The sequence below is a fragment of the Gorilla gorilla genome, chromosome X (genome assembly GCF_029281585.2).
Source record: "Gorilla gorilla gorilla isolate KB3781 chromosome X, NHGRI_mGorGor1-v2.1_pri, whole genome shotgun sequence".
NCBI lineage: Eukaryota > Metazoa > Chordata > Mammalia > Primates > Hominidae > Gorilla > Gorilla gorilla.
This window is the reverse complement of record NC_073247.2, coordinates 43003350-43015931: the sequence shown is the minus strand read 5'-3', so window position 1 is coordinate 43015931 and position 12582 is coordinate 43003350. Positions and strand designations below refer to the sequence as shown.

Below are 12582 nucleotides of genomic sequence, written 5' to 3'. Positions count from 1 at the left end.
ATAGGGCCACCAAGGGCATCTTCCTTGAGGGAGGAGCATTTGAGTTGAGACTTTTGTGATGAGTTAGAATTAGGTAAGAGAGCAGTGAAGCAAGATTCCAGGCAGAAGGAACATGGCAAGAGGGAGCAATAAAGGCCAAGCACCTGAATGAAGACCATTGTAAATGGTGAACATAGAGGGGCAGAGGAATGAGAGGAGAGACGAAGAGGAAAAAGGCAGGTATATAGGAGACAAACCAATGACTTCTGGGACCTGCTAGTATCTTGGTCTTGATTTGAGGAACAAATGGAGATCACCAGAGGTTTTATATATTAAATATTGTCTGGAGGTTGAGGAAGTCATCCTAAGGGAAAATATTTCTCTTACTGCATCCAGCCACAAAGTTCCAAATTCCGTTGTCACCTCCTTATCACCCCTTACTCTTTCTCTCAGACCCATTGGTGTCTATTAATTTGAAGAATCACTTTAGGTAAAATATTTAGCAAGATAAGCTTAATATTATTCATACAAGGGCAAATATATATACTGTTCTGCTGAGATTAGTGATAGGTAAATAAATTATAACATGTTTCTCAGCGTTTTATTTTATTTGGAGAAGTTTTATAACATTAGAGCGCATATTTAGCTCATATTCTAATGATTGGCAGAACTGGTTCTTAATATTTTGGGGGTTAGAGAGCCTTATCAGAATTGGAAAAAATTCATGAACCCTTTCCTGTGAAAAATACAAAAGCTTCCATGAGATAAGCATATAATTTTAAAGAATAAACAGACTCAAAGGAGATACCATACTCTGGAGGACCAACTAAACCAAATCCTTTTATGGAAATAATGGCTAATTGTTCACATCTTTTTAAACACAGAATACTTCAGTTGAAAAGTATCTCTTCTATGATTTATTCTCAGAACATTAAGGTCTCAACTGAACATTTGCCCAAATGTTTTATTAGTTTCAAAGTCCCCTTTGCTTTTCAGAGCACACTTGGCTATAATGTTGGCTCTTTCTATAGCCCCCTGAACGGGAAAAATGGCGGCCCTCCATCTGGCCAAATATAAATCAGGTTCTTAATGGTTCACAGTAGATGCCAATGCTGCCATTTGTAAATCTAGCATACAAATTATATGTATATATTTCTGTACTATAAATACAGAATATTACCCTTTACGTCTTGTCTTATTTCTTATCCATGGGTATATACCAACTTTCTAGCACTGGTTTGAGAGGATTTATATTTGAATGAGAAATATAGGTCACCTCCCATTTTGCTAAACATCTTTAATCTTCACCCACCAAAACGATTGAATCGTCAGAGATTATTTTACCTGAATCAGCTCATACCATTATAACCACATAAACACATTCCTCTGAAAGCTGTATTTATGTTTTTTTAATGAGAATAAGTGGCATTGTACATTAGTCTTGCAACCATGACACAATTTATGTGATAAATTTCTCAGCCACTCCTAATACAAAAGTTACTCTCTCCCAAAGAGTATGAATGCCTCCATAAATATTAACTTTTTTTTTGGCCTTTTCACTTTGATTTTCCGGAAGCTCAGATTTCAGTTCGTTCAGAATTGGTATAATTCTTTCCATTTTCTCTTTCTTCTAATAGGCTCATGTTCCAATTTTTAAATTTCAATTTTCCTGTTGTTACATATTAAGTAGTAACTAATCCTCAAGTATTTTTTTCTAAAGACAGCATATATATGAATTGTAAGTAAGCAGCCATGATAATAACACTTTTAAAAAGGGCAGTGAAAACTTTCTGAGTTCAAATTATGTATGTATTAAATACGAAACAATTCCAACTTCACTGGAAACAAGAACATGAAAACATTTATGAAGAGAATAGCATGTCCAAAAGAAATACAGTGCTAGCCACAAATTCAAGCCACACATGTAATTTAAAATGGTCTAGAACCTACATTAGGAAAGAAAAAAGAAATGGTAAATGAATTTCAGTAGTACATTTTATTTAACCTGATTTATCAAAAATATTATTTGAAAGTTTAATCAGTATTTAAAAACTTTGAGATTATGTTCTTAGCTTTTCTTAGTCTTCAGAATTAAACATATTTTGGTAATTTCATGCATCTAAATTTGGACCAGCCACATTTCAGGTGCCCAGTTGCCACATGAGCTAGTGACAGTACAGCAGTGTTCATGTGGTTTTATCATACAAACCAGGGTACTAATGAGAGCGAAACTGGGTGCTACTAATAATTATGCCAGGACAACAAGAGGAAATCTGGACAGCCACCGTAATTTAAAAAGTGGCAATTGGCTGGGCATGGTGGCTCACACCTGTAATCCCAGCACTTTTGGAGGCCAAGGTTGGCGGATCATGAGGTCAGCAGTTTGAGACCAGCCTGGCCAACAGTGAAACTCCATCTCTACTAAAAATAAAAAAAAGTAGCTGGACACGGTAGCAGGCACCTGTAATCCCAGCTACTCAGGAGGCTGAGGCAGAAGAATCGCTTGAACCTGGAATGTGAAGGTTGCATTGGGCCAAGATCGCATCATTGCACTCCAGCCTGGGCAACAAGAGCAAGACTGTCCCCCCAAAAAAAAAAAAAAAAAAAGTAGTGGTTGCCTGTTTGGTCAGGAGAAGTAATGAGACCATACAAAAGATAGAAGATTATAGATATATTTTTATATTTTGGTGTGTACATACATATTTATAAGTATTATATAGATTTTATATATGTGTGTATATAATCTATATAATTGTATCAAAATATGTTTATAATTATAGTATACACATATACATATATGTAGGTATATATGTAATTTATATTTTGCACAAATGAAAGAGAAAATATTGTTCATTGAGTGAGCTTAAAATTTGAAGCAAACGCACATCATTTTGATATAAGAGGGGTGCAGCCAAACACCTATATTTGATTTATGGAAAGGATTTAAGGTCATGCATAGTACTTTTCCACTGTACACATTCATACCCATTAATGCTCTAAATTATGTCATCTTGAAATTTAAATATCATTATATAGGATGATACATATTGAACAAAGAGCCAAGGTATCCTTAAATGTATGACTGGTGATAGAGGCTTGTCTATACTGTCATGGATGTTTCTTATCAGATGTTTGTCAAGGGTATTAAGCTAAACTTGCCTTACTGCTTTTTAATACCTTCTTTTGCAAAATGTAATGTATGCAAAGTAAAAGTGTTACTTACTTTCCATACTCTATGGCACAGGATGAAGTCAACCGGCTATCAGGTCTTCAACCTCAAATTGAACGATTAAAAATTCAAAGCATAGCCCTGAAAGAGAAAGGACAAGGACCCATGTTCCTGGATGCAGACTTTGTGGCCTTTACAAATCATTTTAAGCAAGTCTTTTCTGATGTGCAGGCCAGAGAGAAAGAGCTACAGACAAGTAAGTAAAAAGCCTAAAATGGCTAACTTGACATTTTCCAAAATGGTTATTTGTGGGGAAATCCAGAAGGTACTAACATGAAACAATAATTTCTGTAAATGGAACCATTCTCCCTACAATCTGTATTAACAAGGAACGAAATACTGGTGTAACAGATAAGCTGTCTTTAGATTATTTTGTCCTCATAATAATTTTGTGACTTTGAGAAACAAAACATGTTTTGTATGGGAATAGCTTCTCCTTGGTGGATTGTAGATTTCAAAATCAGATGTTTTGAATATAGAAGAAAATAAAAGAGCAGTTGAGGTCATATGAATACACTTCCATTAAGTCTGGCTCGCTGTATGTACAAGGATATTTGCTAGGCATCTTCTAATACTTCTGTCAATTTATCTGAAGAGTATTATAGCTTTAGCATACATGTGGCAACTGAAACTCAGCAAAGGACAAATTATTCTTTGGGCTACATTTTACTACTGGATCACTATAATTACATAAATCCTATTTTTTCCTTTGATGATAAAAGATAAAAGTGGAGCAATTATGCAAATTCATGCCATGTGACTAGCAAATTTTTCAAGATGTTTCTTTTGTCTCTTCCTGAATTGCTTTAATAAGATGATGTTAATACATAGTATCTGCTCCAAAATATCTCTACTCATCAACTTAATTTTAAGACAAAAATTCTTTTCAGAGACAGATTAATGACCACCTTTATGAAATAGTAAATGGGGTTTTGATTCACTATATACATGCATATATGTGTTCATGTGCACACAGAAGGAATTATTGAGTAAAATTGGGTTTGAAGGCATTAAGATAAAAGTATTTTTCTGAAAAAATCTCTGTCCCAAATTTGTTATGAGAAGCACAGGAACATGTGTTTGTTTACTAGTAAAACTTTAATTAGTTGGAAAATATATTATCCTATTGCTTTTCTTTGTAAATATTTAAGGAATTCACCATATAATATCATTTCCAGAATTAATGTAGTGATACACAAAGCTTTTCTCATTTCCCAGCTTTTCATTTTTTACAAAAATGAAATGAACTAAATAAAGCAAAGGATAAATACTTTTTTTTTTTTTTTTTTTTTTTTTTTTGTACTTCAGAGTCATTTTTGCTAAGGGGTTTATTTTCCTGTACAGGTAGTAAAACTTTATAAATAATATCAGCTCCCTCTAGTGGATTTCAGTATACTTGTTGCTGTGCCTCTGTAAAATCAATTTGGGAAAATCTAGGACATTTAAAATACTTTCAAATATTGACCTATTTAACAATAATGTATTTTCACTTGTCATTACATACATAACTCCCCCTTAAAGTTAAATACATTTAGTGGCTATGCAGTAATTGTTGGGCAAAGGAGCCATTTCACTGGAAATTTACTTTAATCTGTATATACCTCTTAATCATATTAAAGTTCAACTTTTTATCATTTACTTTAAAGATGTTCAGAATAGCAATGTTTGATAACTGAGATTTGTCTATGATGTTACAATATAAATACTTAATAATATATAATCTCTATTCATACAGCTCTCCATCCATCCATCCCTATCATCTGTCTTCTCTTTTTTAAATTTCATACCTACAAATGATGATTGTTTATAAAACTTCCCAACTTTTTCACTGCTATTATATTTAAACAAATTGTCCCCATTTCCACTGTAGCTATACATCTTTAATTTTACTATTCACCCTTTTGGAATGCTTGTCTAGATGAATAAATAACCCTTTAAGTAAATATGGTATATATATATAGGGAATGAAAAATGTAGCATATGAAATTACATAGCAGTTGATTTTGTTAATTTGAAATTATTTCAAATAATTGCACATGTGTATGCATTATACCCAAACTGGCACCCAGGGAGTAAATCTCATTTCTTGTATTCCTCCACAGTACTTTGGACGTATTAAGTATGCAGGAAATAAGAGCTAACAGACGTGCTTAGGCATCCATACTGACTTTTATTTCCTCTTTACTTTTTTAAACTTGCTTTTTCACTCAAAAACCTGGCTTTAAAAATATACTCTCAGTGTTGGAAAATGGCATAAGAAATTGATAGTTGTTATCTGACATAAGTGATAGGAGAAAATAATATAAAAAGATAAAATTCTATTTTCAAAGCACTTTTTACTCTATACATAACTAATTTATACATCATTTTACCTAACCCTCAGAGAGAAACACATTGAGTATTTGTTATTACACCTATGTCACAAGTAAGCTAATGGGGTTTGAATAACTAAAAGGACGGATATGGGATGCTGTAAGAACTAGATCGTATACATGAATGTTCATAACAACATTATTCATAATAGCCAAAACCTAGAATAAACCCACATGTCCATCCAGTGATGACTATATGAAGAAAATGGGCACATCCATATAAGGCAATGTTACTGAGTAATAAAAAGGGAGAAAGTACTGATACATGCTACTGCATGGATTACCCTTGAAGACATTATGCTGAGTGAAAGAAGCCAGTCACAAAAGATCATATGTTATATGAGTCTCTTGATATAAAATGGCCACAATAGGCAAATCTGTACAGGCAGAAATAAGATTAGTGGTTGCCTAGGTCTGGGAGGATGAGGGGGTGGAATTGTTTCCCATGACAGTTGATAAAATACTTTTCTAGAGACTGAAAACCAGTAAACTCATTTTATATGCTAGATGAACATAGAAACACAGCATCTAGTCTTTTGTAGATAATTGTTTCAACAAAGATAAAAATGAAACCTTATTTCTAAATGTAAATAAGGAAAAAGATTGGTCATATAATTTGAGTTTATTTCATTAACAATGTGGAAATCATGTCAAAATAATTATTAGGGATTTTATTGGTTTGGTTTAGTTTTGCAAAAATGGAGAAAGTGACAGTATTAGTTATGACAAAGCCAGTGTTTTGTCTGTTCTGAAGTTTCAAAATGATTCTCTTCTGTTCTACACCATTAGATTGCTTTCAGAACAGTCTTGCTCACTTACTCACTAATAAATTCAAGAAATATTTTTGAACACCTGGTATATGCCGTAAAAGTGCTGGGCACTAGGTAATATACATGGTGGAGAAAATCAAGAGCAATATGTCTTCATGGAGCTTATTGAAAGAAAGATAATAAAATTGAATATTTGAATATTATTGCAGATTATAATTACTTTGGCGTCTGAAACCGTGATTCTGTGGAGACGATGTTAGAACCAAACCTGGAGAATGTGCAGGTGCCAGCTATGTGATAAGTTGGAGAAAGGACATTAGGAGAAATGAAAAGAAACACAAATTGCCAAAGGTGAAGAATGAGGGCTTGGCATGTCCAGAAGACATAAGGGAGGCCAGAAAGGCTGGAACGTAACAAATCAAGGAAAGATTAGGACAAGATGAGGGTAGAATTGCTCTTATAGAACTTCTATAAAAGGTTTGGATTTTAAGAGCAGTTGACATTTCCAAAAGAATTTCAATTGAGGAAATTAAGTAACCTTAGTTGTATTTTTAAAAAACTCACCCTCTAGCTGGTATGTGAGGAAGAAATGCAATACAAGTCAGGAGGAGGAGCAGGAAGACTTGTGGAAAGAATAGCCACACAGAGGAGAGTCCATTGAACCTTAAACTACAGTTGTGATAAGATAAAGAAAAATCATTTCAACCCTTGAAGAGGTGATGATTTGGGGAGGTGTAGCACGGAAGATATTCTTGCCAGAATTGAAAGAAAATAACTTTTACCTCTTACAGAGACAGTAGAAGAAAATTTTAAGGGTAGCCAGCAAGGATGCTCTCCATGGCCATAATTTCAAGCTCTGTGGTTTGTCTCTACCCCTCCCTGTTAGGATGCTGAGACTGGGAATTAAAACAAAGTTTGATGTGAGGTAACTCTTCTAACTGCAGTTCAGGAAATTGACCTAATTTACTTTATTAAAATTTAAAATTTTTTATTTTAAAATTTTATTTTTAATACATCTAGGCAAAGGAATGTTTTGTTCCAGTAGACACATAATCTATTGCATTGCTCCTTCACTCCAGAAACTAGGTAAACTGTTTGTAAATGTTCCTTTTAAAAATTGCATTATTTTTATCAATACTATCAAGAGCAAGAATAGCAGACATATTTATTTAAGCAAGCTATGTGCTTATTGTGAGATACACGAATTGTTCCCTGACCTCAAGAATCATGGGAAAACTCGCTAAATGCCAAGTTAAAGCTATACATATATACGTGTATATATGTTGTGTATATACGTATATATACACACGTTGTACATATACGTATATGCACACATGTGTGTGCATATATGTATGTACATATATACACATACTGTGTATATACACACATAGACACATACTGTGTATATACACACGTAGGCAAATACTGTGTATATACACACGTAGACACATACTGTGTATATACACACGTAGACACATACTGTGTACATACACACGCAGACACATACTGTGTATATACACACGTAGACACATTCTGTGTATATACACACGTAGACACATACTGTGTATATACACACGTAGACACATACTGTGCATGTACACACGTAGACACATACTGTGCATGTACACACGTAGACACATACTGTGCATGTACACACGTAGACACATACTGTGTATGTACACACGTAGACACATACTGTGTATGTACACACGTAGACACATACTGTGTGTATTCACACGTAGACACATATTGTTTATATACACACGTAGACATATATATACACACACACACATATACATAAAATTTATGTGACAGGAACCTCATACTATTTTCCAAAATGGCTGTACTAATTTACATTCCCACCAACAGTGTATAAGTGTACTTTTCTCCACAGCCTCTCCAACATTTATCTTTCATCATTTTGAAAGTAGCCGTTCTAATTTTAACATGTGTAAGGTGACACATCATTGTGGTTTTCACATTTTTCTGATGTTTAGAGATGTCGAGCATTTTTTCACATTTCTGTTGCCCATTGTTGCCTCTTATTGCAAGAAATTTTCATATCCCTTGCCCATTTTTAAATCAGGTTATTTGTTTTCTTGCTGTTGAGTTGTTTGAGTTTTCTATATATTTTGGATATTAACTCCTTACCAGATATTTGGTTTGCACATATTTTCTCTTGATCTGTGAGCTGCCTCTTCACTCTGTTAATAGTTTCCTTTCCTGTGCAGAAGCTTTTTAGTTTGATGCAATCTAATTTGTCTATTTTTGCTTTTGTTGCCCATGCCATATCCATTTGAGCATTATTCATAACAGCCAAGATATGGAAACAACCTAAATGTCTATTACAGGATGAATGGATAAAGAAAATGTGATATATATATGTATTGTGATATATATAGTGATATATACATAGTGATAGATATATATAGTGATTTATATATACTGATATATAGTGATATATATATACTGATATATATAGTGACATATATAGTGATACATATATTGTGACATATATATAGTGATATATATATTCCAGTGTCTATATATGATATATATATATGCAATGGAATACTATACAGTCTTTAAAAGGAAGGAATTTCTGTCATTTGCCACCATGTAGATAGAACTGGAGGACATTAGGCTAGCTGAAATGAGCCAGGCAAAGAAAGACAAATACTATATGATCTCACTTATATGAGAAATCCAAAAAAAGTCAAATGATAGAAACAGAGAATAGAAAGGTAGTTACCAGAGACTGTGGGGAAGAGGAAGGTTGGGAAAGGGAAGGTGTTGATCAAATGATAGAAAGTTTCAGTTAGACTGGAGGAATAAATTGTAGCGATCTCTAGTACTGCGTGGTGGACACAGTTAATAAAAATCTATGTTTCAAAATTGGTAAAAGAATAGATTTTAATATCTGCATCACAAAAAAAGATAAGTTCGTGAGGTGATTAATATGTTAATTAACCTGAGTGAATATTTTACAATGCATACATAGATCTAAACATTACATTATACCCCATAAATACACAGAATTATTATTTGTTAGTTAAATATGAAATAGTTTAACAGGATATTTTGAAAATAGGATTGCTAAGTGGATAGAGCTACTTGTAGAAAAAGAGGGAAAATTCAGCAAAAGAAAAAAACTCTTACATTCTAATAAATATTTCTGTAGTGTGGTAGTTTATACTTACACAAAGTTGGTTAGAAAAATGCGACTGACCTGGAAAATAAATCAGTTGTCCAGGAGGTGAATAATAGAGCAGTATTTATGAAAATGACCCTAATTTCAGTTGGTTCATTGGGGTTTTATGACTTTTAAAACAAATTCTCTGGTGATCTTAGATAAAATTCCTATAAACCCATCTATTTCACTCATGTCAGACCACACCAAGTGCCCTTTGTGAGAACAGAGCCTGAGCAGCAGGGACTTTCAGTAGAGCAAGTGGCATAAGCAAAAAGGAGTGAAGTAATTAAAAGGCATATTTTGATTGGAGGATAGAATATTGATTTTGATAGGAAATTGGGCTAAAATGTTGATTGAATTCCCAATCACAAAGATCCTTGTATTTCACACTAAGGAAACAACTTATATGTTGACGTTAGAAATTCAAGTTATACTCAGACTTCCTTGCAGTTGTAATTATCTGAAGGACCATTCCTAGTATGTTAGTCATGATATATCATGGATCCTGTCGTATTTCTTGACACCTTTGTCAGTGTTCACATTTTAGAGAAATGCTTACTTTTGTCATGGTCTATGTTATTTAATGAAGTTTGGAGCCTTTGCTGATTGCATTATCTCCTTGACTTTAGACTGATCATTGGGAATGAGGAAAAAGGTGGGATCTGATTGGCATGGAATTAAAGGCTCAAGTTGAGCATTTTTCCGAAGTGGGTATACGTCATTAGTTCAGCTTCTTCACACATGTGCAGTGCATTTTTTTCCCCACAGGTAATAATGGGGAATTCAAGTTGGACTCGATTTCATATTCACAACAGGACTTTTAATGTTTTTAAATGTTGTCAATATTAACACTACTAACATCTCTTTCTCTCCCGAAATGGATTACGTGGGTGCCTTTTCCAGCTTTTATCTAAGCACTATCCAATAGAAAAATAATGTGAGCCATATATTTAATTTTAAATGTTCTAGAAACCACATTAACAGATCAACAGGTAAAAGTCATTTGAAAATATTGTTTCATCATAGAATCAAAATTTTAAAATGTAGAAATAGCTTTACATTCTTTTTGTATGAACTGTCCAATATCTGGTGTGTCTTTATATATACAAAACATCTCAACTCAAACTGGCCACATTTCAAGTGCTTAACGGACGCGTAGCCGGTTGCTACCTTATTGGTTGGCACAGTTATGTCTTCCTTCTCTCTGCTGTACATTCTCTGATGCTTAAGTGCCTATTTTCTGAGTAGTTCTATTTTTTAAGAGGAGAGATTTTTTTTTTCAGTAAAGTGTTATATATAACTGATTGCTCTGATATCTCTTTATCTCGACAGTTATGTCTCTCAGAATTTTCAATATACTTCTCTGTTTACTTTGCTTTCCAGTTAAAGTGGTTTGCCCTTGACATAGACTCATGTGTGTTAGAAAATGTAGCATCAATTTCATACTTAGCTCTTTTGTTATAACAAAATAATCTTGCTTTGCCTCTCTTGGTCTGTCCTTTGCTCTCCTCTTCTTTTTTCTCTTTTCTTTTCCCTTTAGCCCCTCCCTGTTTTAAGAGTTAAAGACAAGCCGTTTTTAAACAAAAGGTGCAGAAAACTTCTTTTTTATATTCCTTTACTATAATTTTAGATGTCGGTTTTCCTATACTTTATCACTTCCATCCCTCACATGGCTATATTAAATGTCTAGATATTAATGGAATTTTTTTTTTTTTACTTTTCAAGATAAACAGTAGTGCAGGATAGGAGCCCTTAGTTTTTATTTTCCCAATAATTTACAGCACGTGCTTCCAAGCTTGCAATCACTTATATTAATTTTCATTTTGTTGAATATATTTCACTAATAAAACCAAAAAGATATCTGCATTTTTAAAGTGGTGCTTTAGCAGCTGAATAGTAGAAACTGTCATAGGAATACTTTCTTTAGAGAAAAAAGTTACATATTTATAAGCAATATATTGGCTAAATGTTAAATCTTCAGGCCATATTTTTCCTGAGTCTGTGCTGAGTCTAATGATGTCAGTAGAACTCTCGAGGTCTTTTAAGATGGTAGGTTATTAGATTGGATATGTTTATTGTCTTATTGCTGTCAGTAAAGATAAACTTATCTGTGGGATTATTAATCTCTATTTCTACATAAAAGGAAAAAAAGTGAATTTCCGTAGATGGAGCTGGTCTGTTTCTGCTCCTATGTTGGGATCACAAGGGCAGCATCTACAGATATCTCGCCAGCTAGTAGGTGGGGCAGCTCATACTGTGTTTGCCCTTGGGTACATTAGCTTCTGTATAAGACTTTTTCTTTCTTCTTATCTGAAACAGATTTAGAATTCTTCACTGGCATTCCCTGGCCTGCATGGTTTAAATGAGATAGTCTGTACCGTTGCAAATTTGTCAAGCATTTCCTGAACCTTGATAGCAATTACTGCTGTCATTACATAGTGTCATTACATTCCACATAAGAAAATCAGAAAAAGAAATTGTGATATTTATGTTAGTAGGTGTGTATTTTTTTTCCAGCTTGCTCACAAACTATATTAGAGGGACAAGTTCCCAAACCAATCTTTGGAAGTTTATTTCTTAAAGCTACAAAAGAATTTCCAAGAGATTAGATTTTTTGAAATGATCAGTTTCAAATGAATTTAATACAAAATTAGGATGAGGGTTGGAATGCAAGGAGGATTTAAAATATGCATGTTTTAATTATAGTTTACCAATATGAAGTGATTCCTGTGAGATTCAGTTGTTGGACCGTTTAGCGTAGATACATGCAATAAAAATCGTGAAGTTTTATTGAATAGAAGACTAGTAGCAAATGAAAGGATCTCATCCCATGTATGTTGTTGATCTTTGGCACTCAGAAGTAATTGACAGATAATCACTCAGCCTCAGTTTTTTTAGGTGCTGGAGAATGGATTGATTGAAAACTATGAGCTTTGAATTATGACTATGATAAAATTAAAACTTTATATTATAACCAGTGCTTATGATTCTGAGGAAAATATTGAATTCTCAGTGAGTTCGAATTTGATGTAAATTTGA

General features: G+C 33.5%; 1 protein-coding gene across 8 annotated transcripts in view; it reads left to right on the top strand.

Moving 5' to 3' along the window:
- The window catches only part of DMD (dystrophin), a 2091067-nt gene that overhangs the window by 723329 nt on the left and 1355156 nt on the right, over positions 1 to 12582 (top strand). For all 8 annotated transcript variants that reach the window (XM_055376532.2, XM_055376533.2, XM_055376528.2 and 5 more), the window contains exon 21: positions 3224 to 3404. In XM_055376532.2, the coding sequence (XP_055232507.1) occupies positions 3224 to 3404 (181 nt within the window). The remainder of the gene's footprint in view (positions 1 to 3223; positions 3405 to 12582) is intronic.